This window comes from Conger conger, chromosome 5 (assembly GCF_963514075.1).
Source record: "Conger conger chromosome 5, fConCon1.1, whole genome shotgun sequence".
Lineage (NCBI taxonomy): Eukaryota > Metazoa > Chordata > Actinopteri > Anguilliformes > Congridae > Conger > Conger conger.
This window is the reverse complement of record NC_083764.1, coordinates 44618590-44641558: the sequence shown is the minus strand read 5'-3', so window position 1 is coordinate 44641558 and position 22969 is coordinate 44618590. Positions and strand designations below refer to the sequence as shown.

At 39.5% G+C, this 22969-nt stretch overlaps 1 protein-coding gene and 2 long non-coding RNA genes across 4 annotated transcripts; 1 reads left to right on the top strand and 2 right to left on the bottom strand.

Annotated features, from left to right (window-relative positions):
* Positions 1-2949: 2949 nt before the first annotated feature.
* On the bottom strand, positions 2950-11539 carry LOC133128144 (uncharacterized). The gene is made up of 2 exons (XR_009708729.1): positions 11118-11539; positions 2950-3924 (listed from the first exon to the last, which is right to left on the bottom strand). It is a non-coding gene; the product is annotated as an uncharacterized LOC133128144 (long non-coding RNA).
* Positions 8213-17281, top strand: LOC133128143 (B-cell lymphoma 6 protein homolog). 2 transcript variants are annotated; one of them, XM_061241450.1, is made up of 9 exons: positions 8213-8534; positions 12431-12602; positions 12898-13119; positions 13371-14366; positions 14819-14997; positions 15127-15294; positions 15384-15514; positions 15659-15796; positions 16002-17281. In XM_061241450.1, exons 1-9 carry the CDS (start codon positions 8504-8506, stop codon positions 16143-16145), a joined length of 2181 nt encoding a protein of 726 aa, XP_061097434.1. In that variant the 5' UTR covers positions 8213-8503; the 3' UTR covers positions 16146-17281. The 2 variants fall into 2 exon arrangements, with proteins under 2 accessions (XP_061097434.1, XP_061097435.1); XM_061241451.1 differs by lacking the exon at positions 8213-8534 and adding an exon at positions 8589-11269.
* Positions 17282-17974: 693 nt separating this feature from the next.
* On the bottom strand, positions 17975-19903 carry LOC133127901 (uncharacterized). Its single transcript, XR_009708685.1, has 4 exons — positions 19714-19903; positions 18918-18998; positions 18522-18590; positions 17975-18236 (listed from the first exon to the last, which is right to left on the bottom strand). It is a non-coding gene; the product is annotated as an uncharacterized LOC133127901 (long non-coding RNA).
* Between the last annotated feature and the right edge of the window lie 3066 nt (positions 19904-22969).

Below are 22969 nucleotides of genomic sequence, written 5' to 3'. Positions count from 1 at the left end.
ATTTTACAGAAAAGCCTAGGCTTGGCCATCATCTCAATTTGGGTATATGCTTGTGTTCCACATACAGTAACGTTTGGTGCTGATGGCCATGTTGTGGGTAAAACCGTGTACTGTAGTTAGCTTTGGCTCCAGTGAATGCTATCCTAGCTCCAGGTCCAAAAGGTAGTACATTAAAACCAATTGTTCCTGAGTCCAATGCTATTGGAAGCAACAACATGGTGCATAGTGTACTATTTCTACAAAAAAATATATGTGATCTGATGACAGAGGAATGTTTATTTTGAACTACTGGCTGGCTGTGAGACAGGAGGTGAATACATATTTATCATGAGTGAAACGGATACACTGAATGACATAGCTGCGACCACTGTGCGTTGTCCATGGGTGAGTGCAATGGGTCACGCGTAGTGTGGCACGCGTAGTTGGTAGATAACGATCCTGGTATTGATGACATGCAATTTTTTCCTCACCTTCTTTTAACTGGGTCATTTATTTTTGTTAGGAAAGTGTTTGGCAAAGTAGTAATTATCTTGCGTGCGTGTGATTCAACACAGCGGGAGAGCCCGGGAACTTACACATTTTCTCCAAATTTGTGGATGGTTTATGGACCTTCATTATGCATAACGAAGTCAAAGGCACTTAAACCCTCGAGAGAATAAGAATTAAGTAGACGCTGTTTGCGATGTGTTTATTTAGCATTGCTGAATAATACGTTGTTTATAGGTCATACCTAAAAATGAAGCTCATTTTTCTGCAGGGGTTTTTCATGCCCCTAGGTAGGTTTATTAGGCAGGGAATCTGCTCCGGTCGGGGAATTAGTTGAAAAAACTAGGAGACAGTTAAAAAGTCCACCTTTAGCCAGGGTGTGGATCTGTGAACAGCCAATCATTTACAAACCACTTCTCTGTCGTGACACAACCACATTTACGATTTAATTATATTACCGTTTCTGAACCCACGTTTGCTAAATTGTGCTTTGATAATGATAAATGACAATTTAGCAGCGTGTCATTTTAAAACATAAAAGCAAAGTTAGAAACAAAGCTTTAAAAAGATAGTGGTTTTTCTTTTGCCAAACTTTCTCTTTGTTGTTTGCAAACAAGTAGGCTACTTACAGAAACTTCTGTTTAAAAGCATTCTTAAAATATAGACCTACTTACAGTATAACAAGCCACAGATATGTGGGTCATTTTTTGACGTTTTCTATAAGCGGTGGGAGTGTTTCGTGCCTATAACCAGCGCAGAATATTTCATGTGGCTTGCACGTTTGATCGCTACGAAAATTTCACAGGGGTTGCATGCTCCGCGCTCTTGTCACGGCTCGATTTGTGGGTGGTATTGAGCCTGCTCCACAAGCGCGGAAAACACCTGTGCGTTCCTCACAGAATACCCGCCACTGATCAGCTACAGTGCCTCCGTATTTTCAGAGAATCCCCCACACGAGGCAAAGTAAAGCAGAACCTAGGCAGCTAGCCTAATTGTGGAGTGCCCAAGTACTATAGGGCAGAGGAGGAGCATTAGCTTCGAAAAGAGGTAAAGCAAAGGGTGAGGAGGAAGGAGAAGTCGAAGGAGGAGAATATTTGAGAGGGAGTCCTTTGTTTCTGAAGTTTGTTTGGCTGTATTTGTGTTGAGAATATAAGAATATTTAAATGAGGAAGGGGCACCTCAGTTTGCCACATTCACATGAATGGTGATGAACTTGACCTTTAACAAAGTGATAATATACATGGGCACCAGAATTATTGGCACCCTTAATAGAAATGAAATAAACCCTGATAGTAATATGTGCTGTGTTCAAACATATGAGAAACTATATACTTTTATTTTAATGCATTGCCTCTCATGTTTCTGTTTTTTTATTTAGTAATCTATTTTTATCTCAAAACCATGAGTGACATAATGATTACAGTTATGTCAATTATTGTAAATAAAATCAAACAAAAGTGAAATTTGAATCTCTCAAAGTGTGTCACAGTGAATGGGGAATACCTCAACTACCAGCTATGTGTATCGTCGACTTGGGCGATGCATGGCAGCCATTTTGCATCAGAATACTCAACACACATTAGTTTAGGTGAAGAGTTTTACCAGATATGCTAATGTATCAGTAGTGGAAATTACCAAACCAGTTAAACAGGGGCCGGGTGGGTGGGGGTAGCTTCCTTACAAATACAGTTTTGCTGAATTCCAGTCATCTCACCAAACTGTGCTTGTGAAGAAAAATATAACCTGCATATGATACGTGCATTTAATTTTTAGAAAAAAACAAAAACATGAAATTGAATCCAGGATATTGTCTTTAAATAATTATTTTTTACCACCACTAAGAGCTGTAATGCTAGGGTATCTGTTAAATTCAGAGAGGCCTCGTTTGAACAGAAGTAAGACACCAGCAGTGAGGGATTGAACAGTCTCTTAGGTGAGGGCACTGGGTGGAATAAAGTAAGGGGAGCCTAATTTAATCTGTTTTTCATTCATTCAGATTATGTGTCAGAGCCACTACCCATGCAAGAATAGAAGGTTTACCAGATTTTTGTTTGTAACTATAGAGGTATCTTGAAAATGCAGAAAGCTGTAGTCTTTTTCTTTTTTTCAGGAAATAACACAAGTATACAGGTCTAAGTCCATCAAACAAATACAAAGCCAGTTATATGGACAGTATTGTCCAGGTAAATACTATACAGAAAGAAAGTCTTTAAAAAAGAACAGTATCATGTTTTAGGGTGACAGTTGAATCAACCTGCAAAAAATTCTAAAGCTTAGAGGAAACTGAAGCTTCACACAATAGTTGATGGAATTGATTTTTCATAAATACTAAGGTTGATCTTGTATCTATGCATTTCATTATTGGAATATTGACAACAGGTTAGAAAGAGTATTGACAACCCCCCCCCCCCCCCCCCCCCATGTACAGATCAAGGTCAGCAAATAAAAAACAAAATTCAGATGTTCCCGATCTGCCCATTTGGAGAATTTATTTTTACAAACACAGGACAGGAATCTTTTTATCTTTAGTACAACTGTGTAACAAATGAGGACACTGTCTTCCGCAAAAGAACAGTTAGCGCCGTGGAGAAATTAATGTGGCAACAGACTATTTGAGGAAGCAAACTAGACAATTTATGGTTTGTGTGTGCAAGATAAAAATTATAACTATGAATGCATGTGTACATTGCATGCATAATATATAGTATCAAGTTTAATCAAGATCACAGTTTTCCAAGATACTTGCAGTATCTTTGGTCTTGTATAATAGATTCATGGAATATTACTGCCATTCATTTAAAAATGCTTACATTTCTCAAAATGATTTTACATTCTCAGTGGTCCAGGAGTGGCAAAAAATGTAAGTCATCCATTTACACAAGTACCGGTTTAGAAAAGAAGGGTTCTAGAGTAATGTCCTGTACAGCAGGTTTCACAATGTCTGTTTACAGCACTGATACTTCTGGCTCACCCAGACCTATTGCTTAATGCTTCTGGCTGAAGCAACAGTGACACAGACAGAGGTAATGCAACCCAACTTCTGATCATATATAAATAAATAAATAAATAAATGAATAGGATCCTTTTCAATGGCCTAATCCTCGACAGCAAAAAAAAGTTACTATCCAAAAACCTCGAACACCAATTATGCAAAATGTGATACAGGAAATGCCTCGCAAAACAGTTGAGCAAAAAGCTGAGTGGAAACATTCTAAAGTCAAATATGACCTTGTCTGGAGCTCGACTGATAAGCCAGACACGTCCTTCACTTGTACCGTGGGCAGGAGGGGCTGTTCCATATGCAATCAGTCTTCAGCGATCCTAACCCTCTCTGGTTTTACTGGAAAATTCCAAAAATGTTTGCCTTTTGTCGAAGTTAAGATTCAAACCATCCCATGGTTGGTTGAGAGAAACATCTGAGATCCCTGCGACTCTAGCCTGCAATCCAAGAAATATATGATTAACGGCATATTACCAAACTAAAAATTCCAAATTAGTAAATGTAATATATTTCAACACATTTCTCTTCGGGGATATTACACCACATTTGGTCTCCCATTTTTTAGCAATCTTTCAGGGTAGTGGAGCAATTCTGAGTCACTGTCCTCTAAAAGCCCATTGCTTTGTCCCAATAGCAGAAACATAATGTCTCGCTTTGTCTGACAAACAATTTAGTGAAACACCATAACTGAATTTACCAAAAGATCAGTGTCTGCTCAAGCCCGTTTGATTAATCATTGTGACTGATGCCTAATGGTATGTGTTACCATCCACTCCACATCTACTTTAGCTGGGCTGGGTGATGGGCTCCCCCTCTGTAACCGTGTTTCTCTCGAGATCTATTTATTCCCATCAGGGGTTTTTTTGCCCTCTTGTCAGTTTTTTTCTTTTTTCTTCCTTTTACCCACACTTTTGGGGGGGCTTAAGGCCTGGTTTTTGTCAACTTTTCCTTTGGTTTCTCTGTATAGCATCTTTGTGACAGTTCTCTGTAAAAGCATGGTACAAACCAGGGCGGGGTGTTGTGTAATATAACAGGATCACCTTGATACAAACCACTGTAGGCACTTAAAGGGCCCGTTTGTCCAACTCAGGGTCATGGGGAGTGCTAGAGCCTATCCCAGCATGCTGTGTACTGCAGAAACAAACCCTGGACACACACACTGACTTATCCATTTAAGAAAATGTAATAAAAGGATCCAATCTTCGGTTTTAATTTCAGGCATTTCACCTCGCCCAGTAAAATCTTACTACTATTAATAATCATAGAATAACCATCATAATCATCAGTTATCGTTTCAAAATGTACAAAATCGTGATGATAAAAAAAGGTCTTCTCATTATGGGGGTCACAGGAGTTGGATCAATTGCATAATGAGCAATATCCACAACCCTTGTCAAAATGCAAAGGCATAGAATACCTGAAGTTATGACGGAAAAGCATCATTACATGACACCCCCTCTGAAAGCCCACTTAATTTAAATTAAGAATTTCTTAAAATGACTGTTGCCCAAAACAATCACATACAGCAAGTCTAATTCTTATTTTATGTGAATTATCCATTTGAGAAATGTAGAAGATAGCAATTTTGAGTTTCAATTTTTTTAATCATGCTTACAGTCGAATATATGAAACATGTATCTGGTTATGGGCACCAATGGCAACTCGCACTCTGCCTCTGTGTGCGCAAATTAAGTGAACCAAGTTGAGAATACTTGAAAAAAAGTATTTCTGACCACTGTATGCAGTGCTGATCATGCACAACAGTTATGGCACTGGCATGAAAACAAAGGACAGCCTGAAGGAAGACTCATTTTCAAATGTTTTATTTTAAAGCAGATGGAAACAGTTTTGACAAAAGATACAATAAAAAGTAAATGGCGCAAATATACACCAACAACACATTGTAAAACACTTTAAGCATTATATTCCTGTTGATTTTAAAAGCGTTACAAGGCTCACAAATCATTGCTTGTCAGGAGAGGGCTATTAAGTCTCCCAATACTTACAGAGGTTGAATTACATGCAATTAGAAACACTTCAAACCACTCCAAATAATAGGATTTGTAAATATGATACAAGATTCAAGATTCAAGAGTTTTATTGTCATATGCAAAGTAAAACACAACGGTTGCACCATACAATGAAATTCTTACTTTGCTTATCCTCCTTCGACGAGCAAGAATTAAAAATTTAAAAATAAATAATAAATATATATTTATTTTTTAATTTAAAAATGTATATATATATATATATATATATATAAATATATATATATATATATATATATATATATATATATATATATATATATATGCCTAAATAATGTATATTATATGCACAGTATTGTGCAAAGAGCAAATATTATAAAGTTACTAGTACTGCAGGTCATAAAGTGCACTATGCATTGTAAAAAACAGTGTAAACAGACAAATAGATATAAACAGATCAGCAAGCTACATTCCACAATATGTGCAAGAACAGTGTAAATAAAAGATACATAAATAAATAAAAACTGAATGATACACATACACATTGATAAGACATAACATATTTGTCACTCATAAACATTTATGACCTTTGGCCATCCCCAAACTATCTTCATTTATTTATTTACTGCGATGTCGAGGAGTGTGGATATCAATTTCATGATCAGCTCATGAAAAAGCGAAAAACATTTGGGGAAGAGCACAAACAATTCCATGCATTCCAGTACACGTTATCACTAGACAGGTGGGGCCTGCCCCTGTAAGGCTTATATTGAGCTTGTGCCAATTCAGCGATACTTCCATGTCTGTCCAACTAACCTACTGCCAGCTATTTCATCATCTCGGGGCTATCAGCCTAATCCAATCAATCAACACACCAGCAAGTTAATTAAGAAATGAACTGAGGTATCTGGCTCGATACTTGCAAGCTAAAGATACAACATTTTGCATTACATTAATATAGCAGATGGTCTCATTCAGAGCAACTTACAATTCAATGCTATACAATTCTTAATACATTCATCCGATTAATGGGAGCAATAGTGTCAACCCTGGCTAATTCCCAGACCATCAGGTAAAAAACATAAGAGACTACAACCAAAGCATATGGATAGCTAGACAGTTTGCAGGGCATACACAGTGGCACCTTTATCATTGTTTAGATGCTTTGTAGTTTTACACCATAACACCATCAGCACCATGGGTATAAGCTACAAAAAGTAGCTGTTTAACTGTCCTCATGCAATATTTCTGGCCATTTGTTTATGTCATTTTTCTTGTCCTGAATCCTTTAAGAATGTGGGATGCATTTCACAACCTTTCCCTTCTGATTTGTGGATGCGTGTTCCTAGGCGGACATTGGAAAATCGAATCACATAGGAGGTTTCTAAACTAAAGAAACTTAGCAGTCCCAATAAAGGTCAAGGGTCATGCATAAGGTGGACAATGTCAACCAAAGACCTGTTGAGGAGCTAATACCAGTATTCCTTTGATTTCCCTTTGAAAACTGTGCTCAGGGCTACTGAATTTGCTTCATTTTGTCATACAACAATCTGCAGACACTGCTTTAAGTTTGCTTTACTTGACATTAAAGCTACTGTACCAGCTGCCCTGTGCCCTGACTGAAATCAATACTTTACAGTAACCTATGTTTTAAGGAAAATTCAACTGAAAAATTCTAACAAAAAAAACTCAATGGCCATTTAAATCATTCTGCTTCTTAATGATATTGTGCATTATCACACTATGCAGCTATTAGTTCACTTGCAATGAGCAATGCTTTGGGTGATCATCCTGGTTTAACTAGGATTCGAATGACACTGTGCATCATTATCTGATCCAGAATATAACTGGCATCATTTTTTTCAGGTAGCATAAACATCAGCCCATGAAAGACCAATGATAACAACCATGAGAACGAACACATAACGCAGGCCCTCTTGAAATAAACAACTGCATGCATAACGTTCATATCTTAACATACTTTATTTTGTGACACAATAGCCTACTGCAAGTCCAGAGATTTTTTCGAAACACTGTAGCGCGGCGAGGCGTTATTAAAATCTGACATTCTGTAATCGACAAAATAATGAAAAGTTGGCTGTGCCGAGCTAGCACACTTGATTAGTATTATATAAACAAAATATTTTCCCTTGACTATTCTGAAATGACATAGCAGCATACTACACGACATACCAAAAGTTCAGCCTCATGATTTTACCACTGTATAAAAGCTTTTACTTTAAGTACACTTACACATGTAACCAGTCACCAATGTCGCGCAATTTGAAAGACGGCAATTTGGCTGACATTTATAAGAAACAAACCCGCTCTGATGTATGTTGCTACGTACGAAAACAAGCTCCCGATGCGAAATCAGAACATTTTTCAAGCAGTCTCTTTTTGATAATAAATAATCCTGTGACGTTCCAAAGTGCGCCAGTCGGTAGCACGTCAGTCCAATATTAAGAAAAATTAGACAGTTAATCTTTGTGTGCCGCGATTGGGAAAAGAAAAAACACATTAAAAAAAGGAAATGACCTAAAATCTATATCAGGATACAGGACGAACGTGTGACTTCCTATGCTCTGTGTAAACTACAACTGACTGCTTAATACTAAAATGGGCAATGCATACAGGCTACAGTGCTTATGTCATAGAATAGCAAATTAGTTCTGAGAATTTGGAGGCTGGACTAAATACACCAGCTACGTATATTAACCATGTGACCGTCTGTGTTTGGAGGCATCCACCAGAAAGGGTGAAGAGAAGATCAGGGACAAATCATTTTCTTAAAATCCATTTCTAAAACTGGACTTTAAAGCAGGCAAATTTCTTGCTTTTTTCATAGTTCTCAGTTAATCGTTCAAATGTTTTACAAGCCTCAAAAGTAGTTTTTCTTGAAAGCAAATTAAACGACTAAGACAAAACTGTGATCCTCCCCTGTCCTTTAAAAATGGTACCGCCTGAAGCTCAAATTCCGAGAATTGAGCTCTCCTGATTCTTAGAACTGGGGTTCTTAGAAGTGGTGATGCAAGAAGTTTCTAGGAAAGCCCAACCAGGTGATTTTTTTATTCTTTATGTCAATTATTTGGCGCGAACCTGTACATTTCCTTTGCAGGTGGCTTTGTAATAAAGCCCGTTCTCTATGTGTGTTTTAAAATGTATTCCTAGGATTTTTGGACAGTTTTGTGCGTCCTGGTGATCTTTCCGAGTGGCTTGGGTTCTGACAGTACTTTAATCGTAACTGTTTTGCTCTCTTTGGTCTGGTTGCAGAGACCAGATCTGAGCTGTAGCTTTTGTAATGTTAGTTGTAAAAAATAGGATTCAATGTTCGTGGGTACTGTCAGGTGACGGTTCCATTCTGTCCAAATAGGTTCATGCTGCTTGCTTGGATTTGAAAGCAAGAAGATTTTACGCTTGTTGGTCCGTTTCAGTTGTCACGACCACTTTGTTGGATCTATTTTAATTATAAAATGCCAACATGGTCAACTGTATGACTCGGCCAAATATGGTCTTTTAATGTTTTCTTTTCTTCCTGGCGTAGTAGCCTACTCGAGCGCTAACGTTAGCTGATCAGTGTTTAGGTTAGTCGCTTTAGTACTTTTTAAAACAACGTCTATTGACTACATATAGCAAGCTGTATGTGTGGCTGTCGGTCTTTTTAAAAAAGAAAATAGATAAAATATGAACTGTGGGTGGGAATTCAGGACTGGCCGCCGAGCCTGTCTGATTAGGTTTCAGAAACTAATCTGCGCTGCAGCGCTTCCACCCGTGTTTTTCCTCCCTCCAGAGTTCGCTGGTATATTTCCACCGTAGGCTAAATTGTTCTGTTGTTTTTTCTGTTCTATTTGAACGTGCTGTGAGACATTGTAGCCGTTAAATGTGATTAATTTTATTGCGGATGACACCAGGAAGACACGAATGCTTGTCTATTGAACTTCTACTGTTCCAATAGTTTGCTCCGTAACTTATAGCCTATAATCATTTTAAACTGTAGCCTTCATCCAAAACACAATCGAATCTAGTCTTATTAGTTTACTACGAAAGAATAACGTTGAATAAGCTACTCGTCGGTTTATATATCATATATATATATATATATATATATACACTTTTTTTTTTAATGAAACCCGTCCCTGGTTTATAAAAATAAATGAGAACTCCCGTTTACTTTCGCCTTCCATGCGTGGTATTCGCATTGGTCTCTGGCGAGAATAGGCTACTTCTCAAAACTGTCAAGTGGAAGGTTTGCGACTTTGGCATTGGAGGAAAGGGAAATCTCTCAATCCAGTGTTTGCATGCTGTTGACACATCCTGTCTATTCTTGGAAAGAGAAATTGCTAGCTAAAGGTTCTCCGTTTTTAAGTTCCATTTTTAACACTGTGTCGTTTTAGAACTTGAGTCTGCTCTTGAATTTGCAGGCCATGGAACTTTCATTTTGTAGGCTACGTTCACATTTTGTTTGTGAAATGTCAAATGTGCGTTTTTACATTTCATATAATCGATTTGCTCTCGTTTTTAACGAGTGCACATAATAAATCCTTGAATTCTTATGAAAATAAGTAATGTTGAGAATTGTTTAAGGAATAACCAAGGTTTCTGAGCTATAGCCACAATAAAACCCCTTAATTTCTACGTGCACGTGTCCGTCTGTTTAAATGTTGCTTTCCCTTTCAATGATCTACTGTAGATCCGACCGGACTAGATCAGAACAAAAAACGAGGTCATTGTTGAGGGAATTTTTTTTAAATATATGAATGTATTATTACACCTATTTATTTAAATGGAAACTGCCTTAATTTCAAAGTTTGGTCATAATATTTTACATTTTCCCGTCGGCATTTTCTGTTAGCTAGGTTATGTGTATTGAAATACTTGCTTTAAATGTTTTCAGTAATAGCATACTTATTGCTTTCTGCATTTTTTTGCTGTTGTCGTTTCTCATATCTATACCCATGTCCTATAAATGAGAAGGGGCTACAGTTCTCATGGTTTCACGTTATTCATTTGTAGGTACTCTGTTATGCATTTTATATAATTTTTCTTTACACTTTACAGCACACAAACATGAAATACTCATTGAAACATTTATACACCACTTGTCGTGCTGCTAGTATCGTTTTGACACATTTGTCGTCACAAATAATTCATAACATTCTATACTGTGAACCACTTATTATCGTTGTCATTCAAATGCCTTCATGACCGCACATCTGTGAAGCAGACTTATTTACTACCATTTGTCAAAATTCTAATGTTTAGTCCAATTATATGAAAGGGTAGGCCTGTACGGCTGCACTTAGAGGAACATTTTAATGTCACAGCTGTGTCAAAGCTGTGCTATGGCTGTTTTGTCGATTTGGTGCGTAATTTGTGGATTTTGTTGCCATCTAGTGTTCGGTGTTACGCATGTCTTCTAGTGTGCAACGTAGGACCTGCACGGTTGTGAAAAATAGCTTGCCCAACTAGAACTTGATTTCTTTCCATATCCGATTAAACCAGGAACAATGGAATAAAGTCCGTTTTACAGGTATTCATAGTTTCCTATATTTATCTTGATTGAAAATACAATGAGGTCCATAGACTGTAAAACGACTGCATAACAGGCTAAGTTACTCAATATTTTTAAATGTTTTGCTTACCTCGACTGAACGTTCGAACACAGTCCCAGTTGCTAACAAAATGTATTTTTTCTTGTTTTTTTTTACAAATGGTTCTTCCATGTATGAAAATGATGCCCCACTAACAAGACGAAAGAAAGTGATAAAGTGATTCCTGTGCTGACATGGCCTTGGTAATGACCGTTCGGTCTTGCAGCCCATTCTGAACAGTCCCTCGCAGTAGGCTGTCACTGCAACGAAGATGTTCCCGTCTTTTTGATGTCACATACTATGTACAGTGGATATTTAAAACCGGGTGGTTTTAGCCATTTTAGAAAACTAGGCTATCAAATCATAGAAAACTGGATTTACCCTTGTCCTGGCGGTCTAATTCCACACTCTTTTTACAAGCAAACACTCCTTTAACATCAGACTCACTGTCCGGCTAACGCAGGCAACTCATTTTCCCGGCGATGTACAGTAGTGCTTTCATTGGTTGGGTGAAGTCATGTGGGTCTGCTTAATCGCAAGCAGTTACTTGCGCACTCAGTTTATTGAATTAACTTGCATTTTATGAATTACCGAATAAATCCGATATTAATTTAGCCTGCCTCATCCCGAAACTGATTAGCCTACTAACTTTCATTGTTACTTTGCACCATGCGGAACCATTAGGCTACTACCCTGCATCGAGGTCCCTGAGAGACCGAATTTCCCTTTAAGTCGATGTGTGTTCGGTGGCATGTGCAATTCAGCAGGACTTCCAGGGCTCTCACAAGCGTCTCCTCTGTGGGCGCAGATGAGGCCCCCTGATAAATTCACACGCTCTGAAGTTTACGCCTGACATTAGAAACGGAAACCTGCGTGGAATATATCTCATTGATGACTAACACGGTTCTGCACCCTCAGACTGTCTGTCACTTTATTCCGTGAATAAATTCCAGACATTTCAGTATTGGGGTATGTTTTGGATTTGATGGCCCAAACAGATTTTGTGTGTGGTTAAAGACGTTTCAAATGACCTGGCGTTACATGATCATGAACGCCAAATGTCTTGCCTATACCTGGCACTGTAAAGATGGCCGATCTTCTCTAACGCATGAAATTCCCATACATTGTCTGAGCCAATCGAAAACGTAACCTACGCTAAAAGTGAAATTGTAAAAACAGTGAACAGTTCGTTTAAAACTTGGACTATTATGTGTGGTAGCTTATGATTTAACTTTTGAAATTTATATTGGATATACTAGGACAATGTATTTGAAGATTAAAGATTTGTACTGACAGTCCTTTCAGATGACCCCCCTCCCCCAAGTAATTATGAATTACTAAAAATGTTTTTTCTTTTTTTTCAGATTTTAACAAAATGGCATGTGCAGCAGATAGCTGCATTCAGTTCATGCGCCATGCAAGTGACGTGCTGTTTAACCTGAACCGGCTGCGCAGCAGAAATATACTGACGGATGTAACCATTCTGGTGAACAGACAACAGTTTCGCGCCCATAAGACCGTCCTTATGGCCTGCAGGTAAGTTGCTGTGTTACATACCCATATCAATGTGTGCATTTCAAACGAGTAAGCGAGTGAAGAAACCAGGAAAGTGGATTAGACTACAGAGAATGTACAGGTGACTACTGGCTTGTGGCCAACTTGGGCTGTACAATCAGCAAGGTGCTAAATCTGATTTGACATTTCGTAAATGGATGAATAACATTATAAAACATAATGCATGTGTGTATGACTGTGAAGAGAATATAGTATCAGTTACTTATCTCTGTAAATGTCGCCAATGATGCTGAAGTCATCTTTCTCTTATTTCAAGTGGGCTGTTCTACACCATCTTTACGGATTCTCTCAAGTGTAACCTGAACGCCGTCAGCCTGGATCCGAAGGTGGACCCCGAAGGCTTTGCCATTCTGCTGGAGTTCATGTACACGTCATGTCTCACGTTAAAGGAGAGTCTGATCATGGCCACCATGAACACCGCCATCTACCTGCAGATGGACCATGTGGTGGACACCTGCCAGAGGTTTATCAAATCCAGGTGAGAATTGTGTGTATATATACAGTATGATGTACTATAGTCATAGCTCATACCCTGCAGATGGTGCAGGTTTTGTGGTGGCCAATTTAGGTCTGGGAAACAAAGTCAAAAGAAATCCCCAGAAACGATAGGAAAAACTTTCAGTTCGCTGAATGTTTCCTGAGCTGGTTGGCAGTGATGTCACTATTTGTACAGAATAGCTGAAACTGAAACCGATTAAGGCTAAAAGGTTCTTCTTGCTCTCTCCGAAGGGACCCTTCAGTGAAGCTGCCCAGAGAGGATTTTTTGGGTAGCCCTTTGCTGTTATCTCAGGACATCCACAATTACAGGGCTCGTGATGTTGTGGAGAGCCCACCCAGCCACGCATCTCCTTTCAGCGATGGCAGGGCTTATTGTCCCAGCATATTCGGTGCAGTTAATGCTTCTGGCAACTCGTACCACCACTATGGCCATCTTCCGGTTCAGGGGTTCCCATTTCCACTCGGAAAGCTGACGGATCCCAAAACGTCCCTCACAGACCTCCCTAAAGGGGGAGCAGTCCACCAGAAGCACTGCGGGCCACCCGACAGCACCGTTGTGGTGCGGGCAGAGTATGCCAGGCCTGGTGCTGGGAGCACTTCCGGTGTCTGCCACATGACATCATTCTCATCCAGAGAGGTGGCCAGGGAGGAGGTGGTCAGGAAGGAGCCCCCGGGGGCCATCCATCAGTTCATGGGCCTGAGTGTCAGGAAGAACAGTCTCTCGGGCGTGGCCCAGGAACACCGAGAGATGGGCAAAGAGCCCACACCCGGGGAAGAGGAGGAAGACGTGGGTCACCACCAGCACTACTCCCTCAATGGACGCAAGGGTGTCCTGAGCAGTCCGCAAAGCCCCCTCAAGTCCGACTGTCAGCCCAATTCCCCCACTGAGTCCAGTAGCAGCAAAAACGCTCTGGCCCAGGCTCCACCCCGCTCCCCGTCGTGCACGCCGCCCCGCTCCCCTCCCACTCAGGGCTCACAGGACCCCAAGGCCCGCAACTGGAAGAAGTACAAGTTCATCGTTCTCAACTCTGCCAACCAGACACCCAAAGAGAACGAAAGCAGTCCCCAGGAGGCGGAGACTCACTCCCCACAGCGCCTGGGCTCTCCAGCCTACTTCCAGTCAGGTGACTCAGAGCACACGGACCTGACAACGGCAACCAAGATCAACCGGCACAGTGAGGAGCTGCTCATGCCACAGGCCAGTCGTCTCAACAGCATCATCAGCAGGTGAGCTCCAGCAATTTTCACAATTTTCTCCAAACATATACCTGTATAATGTATCGAGAGGTAAATCTGTCAGCTTTTGACAGAATAACTTTGTTCTCAACCAGAAAGCAAGGAACTCATTTTCCATTTGTCTCTTCTGTCAAAAATGTGCTGGTTCAAAAACGAACCAATTTGTGTTCTGATCTGCCCTTGTGGCTAGGTGTTCTTTACTCATCTGATTGGTTTGTGTAAGTTGTACATTCCCAAGCCAAAGGGTGTTTGAGTGTGGCCTAGGGCTGCAAGAAAATAAATCTGGGGTTTGGCATGGTCTTCCGTGAGGTACCTATCTTGAACCTCCTCTGCGTATGGACAGCTAGGTTGAAAGCATAGGCTCTGAACATTTGCCATGTGCTGATGGTTGTGTATTTGGAGTGCATTGCAATGATGCATGTGGTTGCTTTTGTGATTCTTAGGGCCCTGGAAGGATCGCAGAGGCAGAGTGATGGTCACTCTCTGTACATGAGCCAGGAGAAGTGCTCCTCCTGTGGGACTCTGTCTCCACAGCACTCTGAAGTGTGTCCCAACACTCCAGGATCACAGTTCGGAGAAGAGCTTTCCGAACTGCACTCGGAGTATTCCGACTCCAGCTGTGGTAAGAGGTTCTTCCTGCCGGGCCCATTTTAAAACACTGGAAATAAGATGGTAGCATCGGCTGATTGTAGTCCACTTTCATTCAATGAATATTGAATTCCCTTTTTTATTTCTTTTTTTTTTTTTACAGAAAACGGTACATTCTTTTGCAACGAATGTGACTCAAAGTTTTTGGAGGAAGATTCCCTAAAACGGCACACACTTCAAGTCCACAGCGACAAGCCATACAAATGTGACCGCTGCCAAGCCTCCTTCCGCTACAAGGGCAACCTTGCCAGCCACAAAACTGTCCACACAGGTAAAGAGCAGACCGCAAGAAATGGTACAAGAATCATGTCCGGTGTCCTCTGGAGTCCTAGGCTAATTTCTTTTCCCTAAATGCCACAGGAGAGAAACCATATCGCTGCAACATCTGCGGAGCTCAGTTCAATAGACCAGCTAACCTCAAGACCCACACCCGTATCCACTCAGGAGAAAAGCCATACAAGTGTGAGACATGCGGTGCTCGCTTTGTACAGGTGAGTGGGGTATGGGGCTACAACTGATTGTTCTAAGCTTCATTTTCTTTTGGTCACGTAATGGGGAATGTTGCTGTCCCTTGTAATGAAAATGATGCAGAAGAAAACAAGGAGTCTGAGTTTTTGTCTTCCCGTTCCCTGCAGGTCGCTCACCTCCGGGCCCACGTGCTGATCCACACAGGAGAGAAGCCGTACCCCTGTGAGATTTGTGGGACGCGCTTCCGCCATCTGCAGACACTCAAGAGCCACCTACGCATACACACCGGAGAAAAGCCCTATCATGTAAGCACACTCCCACCAGTTTCCTGGGCCTACTACCTGACTGCTTAACCCATGTTCTCCTCCCTTTATCTTTCTGGCTCACAAGTAGTCCTTGCCGATTTAAGAGACCAGCACAATCCATAAACATGCATGCTGTTGAATTGACAAATGTAAATCCTCTCTTAAACTAATCAAAAGCTAATTTAGAATTTTCTTCCTTTTCTAGTGTGAGAAATGCAACTTGCACTTTCGCCACAAGAGTCAGCTTAGATTGCATCTTCGGCAGAAGCACGGAGCAATCACCAACACAAAGGTTCAGTACCGCATGTCCACTACAGAACTGCCAAGTGACATCACCAAGGCCTGCTGAGCAAAATCCAGAGTGAAGTCAGCCTAGCCATGGAAGGCCCTCACTTTGTACAATTGTCCAAAATTGTAGTGCCACACTGTTGGAGAAAAGAAAAGAAAAAAAAAAAAAAAAAACTTGGGCAGGGAATGCTAACTTAAACGGGTTTCCTCTACATGTGAACGTAGAACCGGATGTGGTTATGATTTAGTCACTTTAATGTCTGTGTAATATACATATACACAAAAGTGGGCATGGATATAAGCTTTCTGACATGTATATAAAGCTTTATTTTGGTGAAAAAGATGTTCTGTTGACATTGAAATCCTTTTTAGGATACAGCATTTTTCTTTATAAAATACTTTTTTTGAAAGTATAATACATTTTGAAGGTTGGTACATTTTTTAGGGTACTAGTATTTTTTGGCAAAACTGTACAAATTCAGAAAATCCATGAATAAATTCTATTCCCCATGTAAAAATTCATTCTAAACTGAGATTTTAATGTATTTTGACTTTACCCCACAATTATCAGTGCTGCTTATTTGAACAAATGTGATTTTGTTAAAAACAAATGAGAAAAAAAATAATGGAAGCATGAGGGTGACTGCAGTTAGCAATCCTAATTGAAGTGTGAAATGGGCCATTCTAAGTGTTCTGTGACATAATAAATGTACAATTACGTCAAATCAGGTTGCGCTCTGCTGGCAGAGCAGCTCTGGAAATGGCTGAAAATATGTATTTTAAAAAGGTACTGCTAATGCATAACCGAGAACATATTTTGTCTAAAACTGCTTTCAAATGTATTTGTACAGTTTTTTGGCGAGTGAAGGTTTACAGGTATCGATGTGTTAGAAGCTACAGTAGGGTGTAATATAGTCCTGGTTTTGTACATACACTGTGTGTCCTCCAGGTGCCTTTTTGAGGTGACTGCGCTCTTTTTCTATTCAACCCCATTTTAAACGGTACGACTCAACGACGGTACTTGTTCCTTTTAAGCTCCTGCTTTTCCTCTACCTGTAAAACCCTGCAAATGCAACCTTGCCTGAGTTGTAAATCTTCAGGAATTGCTTTGGGATTGGACATTTTTTTAAACCGCATAAAATGTATTGTAAAATATAGATGTATGAATGTAAAATAAAAGTACTGAATTTCTATGTATTACCTTGGTGGTGTCTTTGCCTTTTGTGGGGAAGATCAAATTATACGCAGGTTTTGGTTCTGGTTCAAATCATAAATCATTGCACGTTACCATGTTAGTTAATTTATAGATTGTTTTAATTTATATTAATTTTAGAAGATGGTAATGTGTGAGAGGACATGAGATTACTGGAAAGAATTGCAACATTAAAATAGATTTTTATCAGATTCTGTTATTGAGGGCAACATGATTATGATCCATTTTTACAGCTGGATATTTTATGAAGCAAATTCAGGTTAATTGCCTTACTCAAGGGTACAAGTCAGGCTCTCTCATTCTAGTTCTACTCCACTTTTCCACACAATCCCCTCCAGCCCACAAGCATTACATCTCCAAGTGCAACAAATAAATGAAGTCCATGAAGACAGAGGTCACAGCAGTAGACTAAACCACTAGATCAAATGATGTGAAAGCCAGCAAAATGGGGACTAAATGTAGACAAACACTGATGTGAAAAATAGGTCTGCAAGTGAGCTAAAACAAAAACGGACCCAGTCAACCAATACTTAAACATACCATCACACAGCCTGGCAGAAGCTACATCATCAACACGACTCCAGATTTCTCAGCAAATGAAGATTCAGATTGTGCCATGACGCTTTTCAATAAAAGCAACTATTTTCTTTAATATAAACAAAATAACTTTATTATAAATCATACACCGATAATGTGCACGTTTAAAAACATAAAACTATTATTATTTTCTGGGGGTGCACCAGAATTCTCAACATACGTATACATTTGAGTTAAATGTTTCTTCCTTTGTGTTTTTTCAGGTTTGTGATATCAAACACCCTAAAACCACAACACTCAATGGGTCTTCTCCCGGCTCTGTGCTTCAGTGAAGTCATACAAAAGCGTATCATTTAGGTCTTCTGGCCCAAGCCTCCAATGCCTTTCTTTCTTGGTTGATATCTAAAGAGACATTTTCCATTAATGATATCCAGGGCTCTGGGAAACCCAATGTCTCTTTGAAGTTTTCCTGGTACACATCAATTCATATAGTACAGTAAATACTGCACGTTTATACAGACCAGCATCTGAGTCATAGATATTTGTTGTCATTATTTAATATTTAACCACATAGGCTACATTTTAAATTATACACACTACATGTTAAATTAGGCTGTATTGCTAAAATATAAAATGTTAAGTGGAAATGCAATGGTTATTGGTATATTATAAAATTATCGTCCCTACCTCTTCATCAGAAACCACCTCCAAAGAGGAATTCAGAGCAGAGAATAGGTTCATATCATGGTTGTCCACCTTGAACAAGCCAAGAAAGAACAAAATAATTATGTAGGTAGTGTCTAAATGAGCTTGTCCATGATTATGATATTTATGTGCTTTCTTTCTTCACTGTTGCATGGACCAAGGTCCCCTAAAACAATTAATTTAAAGCCCAATCAATAAGATGTGACAACTTAATCAGATTGCCTACACTGGAGACACTTCTTAGCAGCATGCCCATCTAATGTACAGAATCACCTGTTGAAGGGTAAGTTGTCACTGAACACCGGCCGAACCATACATTTGTTAATTCGGTAAGTCACCCCAGGACACAAGTGGTATTTAAGGTATGCAAGCACATACCTCATTTCCATAGATAACACATTCCATTGGCTTCACTCCACCGTGCATATGTATTTTGGATATTTTAGCACAGCTGTTCTCCTGTGAACACAGACAGTAAGCACAATATAAGCCTCCTTTACAAAACATTCTAAATTGGGAGGAAAGAAAATAGCAGGGATTATCTGGCCCACAACAGTTAATAAAGGCTGGAGAAAAGAATACTGTGAGCACTTCACATAATTGTTTCATAAGACAATTAAAACAACTGTCACTTAAAACACTTCAGTTAAGTTTGCTGAAAACAGCACCTTGTGAAGAAAAACTTTCAAGGCTTTAAATTTCCCTGTGTTTTGGCAAAGGATACATTTCATTGAAATCACTCATTTATATGGTGTACAAGCCTGCAGGGATAATGCATTGCTAAGATTGTGCGTTATCAATACACTGCTAAATGGGTTGTTATACAACCAAGTCGCCATCGAGGAAAACGCTATATCCTACCTGCATGTTGATAGCAGTAGTCTAAGGAAGAACTGTAGACTAAGTTGTGATCCAGTAACGTTAATCTATTATACAAAAGTTAGCAACGACTGCAGGCCTGTGTAATTTCGGCTAATGGCTAAAATGTTTCACAAAATCAAACCGACTGTGCGTTTTTAAACGTGTCACTGGTGTTCTTTTTTAAAAAGAACAAAAAACGATATGTGACGGCTTGGCTGCTAGGCCCACAGCCTACAGTCTACAGTACCTTGCTTCCAAACAAAAAGCTGTGAGGTTTCGCTAGAGTTTAAAAAAAGATGATTTCCGTGCTTACCATTATTATTCCCCGAATTAAAAGTCTGTGTGCACAAGTCAGAGATAGCCTATTGTAAATGTGTTTCTTTCTCCTCGTAACTATGTCACTTTTATGAATATTCCGATGAAAACACAGGCCTTTAACATAACAGTGCACACAACTTATTCTGCAACTACATGTGACGTGGTTAATTAATTAAGCGCCATTGCTTTTCTACAAACCGAGGCAATTTGGAGGTAGGCCAATTTTGTGTTCACTTTATTGAATTAATGTTTTATTAATTGATTGGCACATCAGCGTTTGAAGGTAACACATTCATGAAATTCAAGCGCGTAGAAAGTGTTTAACGTAAATATCCTTGTGAACCTATGACCAGTTATGGTACGATAAAAGCAATATCCTCATTCCATACCAATGAGGATTACCTATACATCTCAGTGAGTTTCCATACCACCTTACCTTATTGCTTGAGTGAAATATAACATCATATATGCAATCCCCTGAAGCATCTCAATAAAGACCTTTATGTTTAAGGGGGTATAGATTATATAATATTGTGAATTCCATTTTCCTATTAAATAAATGATTATCACATTAAAATGTCATATTCCTTTTTTTTCTTTTCTTTTTGCAGTGCCAGCAAATTGAAGCTTTTGACAGGGCCATAATTCTCCTTTTAGCTTTGTGAGTCCCGGGCAGTTTTACAGTTTATGACACCGTGTTCTCAACTGTAATATATATAGTAATAAAATATTTTATTTGTAGAATGAGAAAATATTAAAATGTCTAAATTGATTCAGGGCCATAATCAGGATGCAAAATGACCAAGGTCATGAGACTTGAACCCTTGGAGGGTTCTGGGTCTGGTGTAAGTTTTATGGTGCAATAGCTTGACCAATACTGGTGTTGGGTTAGACTAAAACATTTTCCATACCCATTTCTTTAAAGTAATTAAATCATTTTTGAATAATGTACCATTGCATCTTGTTTTTGAAAAAGGTCAGCAGACACAGATACAATCACCTGCTAAGCCTCCCATCTATCTATCATGATTTTTGAGCCTCAGGTGGAGTTAGAGTGCCTGTGAACCTCTGTAGGTTTTTATCATATTCTATTATGTGTCTTGAAAATACTTAAAAAAACAAAAGTGTCCTCAATGATGGGTACAGCCATGAATCGACTGAGACGCTATTTGAAGTGCACCTTCCCTGTCAGCAGGTAAGCCTGTGTACCAATATAACCACCGAACTTGCGTGTCCCAGTCATGTTACATTATTGACATTTGGCAGACACTCTTATCCAGAGGGACGTACAGTTGATTAGACTAAGCAGGAGACAATTCTCCCCTGGAGCAATGCAGGGTTAAGGGCCTTGCTCAAGGGCCCAACAGCTGTGCGGATCTTATTGTGGGGTTAGAACAACCGACCTTGCGTGTCCCAGTCATTTGCCTTAACCACTACGCTACAGGCTGCCCTGACAAAGACAAAGAAGTGGCCTGTAAGTGGTTAAGGTACATGACTGGGACCCACAAGGTCGGTGGTTCGATTGCCGGTATAGCCACAATAAGATGCACAGCCATTGGGCCCTTGAGCAAGGCCCTTAACCCTGCATTGCTCCAGGGGAGGATTGTCTCTTGCTTAGTCTAATCAACTGTACGTCACTCTGGATAAGAGCATCTGCCAAATGCCATTAATGTAATGTAACTGATTCACACACTGCGTTAGCCACTTCTGTAGCAACAATGTTCTACCACTAGAGGCTAGCAAAGTATCCTTAGCCAACCATGAACACCTGTTCAGTTCTTGTTGCAATATTACACTGTACAACAATGAATGTAGCAAACCTTGTAATGTAATTTAATCATTATTAAATACTGGGTGCAATTAAACTTAGAAAATATACTGCAGGTGGTTTTTAATTGTTCTTTCTTGTCCAAATTAGACCATTCAAAACATGCTGGACAGAGGTTTTCTAATTAGGACATTCCGATCTGTATGCAAGATGATTCATCAAGAGAATTATAAATTAACTACTCTTTTCGCTTATTTGACCTACAAATACAAAATGAATAGAACAATTCTGAATTGTTGCATACGGAGTATAACTAAAAAAGCTTATTTACAGATTTTGGCAAGTTCATCATTACTTTGTAAATGGCACCATCTTCTGGTGTTTTGCTAGTACTACTATTCCGAACTATATCCAACGTTCGGGGTTGCCAGGAATGCGTGTTTCTGACAACAAACTTGTGTGGAACATTAATTTACAGCCAATAGTACTGTTTACCTGGCAACCCCCGGCTCACTCTTTGAGCGGTAATATTTGCAGTTGCTCATCACGGTACCCAATGGATTTAATTATTTGTCAATTAGGCCTATTGTTTTGAACTTAGCTTATTATAAACACACACGATGCATGTGTAAGTAATTCAGCTTTTAGAGATGCTGGAAGGTGGATTTATTTCACTAACAGAGCTAACGTTGCTTTCGTCATTCATAGAGGTAGCAGTTAGCATGCAGCCCGATATTGTCTAATATTTTTGTACTGGACGCACAGGGATTACATTGGTTTCAATCCCATTGTCTAACTATAGATAAAATAGTGAAAAAGTGAATTTCCCAAGAAGTTAGACTACTCCTTTAAACTTAATTTACCTATATGTGTATTGTATAACGTACATTTCACCACTAGATGCCCCAATAATCTTTCGCAATGAGGTGGAGCCAGGTGTTATGAGTAACATTACATATTTCGGAGGGGAGCAGATGCTTGTCTGCACTCTTGCTAGCAGATGAATAATGATGATAATGATAAGATGCCCAGACACTGAATCAACTATAGCTATAACTATCAATGACCTTTGCATGTTGAAACATGGTTTGCATCATTACACTTTGAATGGGGCCATTCAATTTAATATGTATGCATGTCTTGTCTTCAGTAGCCTACTTCATACCTTGGGTACCAGTGTCATTTCTTAAGACATCTTTCTCTTTACAATGAAAGAGTGACATTCAACGCTCCTTCCAAAGTAAGACATGTACACACTTATTGTATACTGACGGCCCCTTCATGAGGATGAGAGGTTCCGCAATACTGCCGTTCTTCATGTTGGTTCAGTTGTCCGAAGGTGCTGTTGCTACCCTAGCCTGTATTGGGTGAAAGGAAGGAATACACCCTGGACAGGCCACCAATCCATCACAGGGCACACACACCACACACTCGTACCTACATGCAATTTTAGTCTACAATTAACCTGCATGTCTTTGGACTG

Bases quoted from the DNA above. Each gene is read 5' to 3' on its own strand.
- LOC133128143 (XM_061241450.1), top strand. From the start codon at position 8,504: ATGCAAGAAGTTTCTAGGAAAGCCCAACCAG. The intron at 13,120-13,370 runs GTGAGAATTGTG...CTCTCTCCGAAG, and splicing joins CAGAGGTTTATCAAATCCAG to GGACCCTTCAGTGAAGCTGC. The intron at 14,998-15,126 runs GTAAGAGGTTCT...TTTTTTTTACAG, and splicing joins GTATTCCGACTCCAGCTGTG to AAAACGGTACATTCTTTTGC.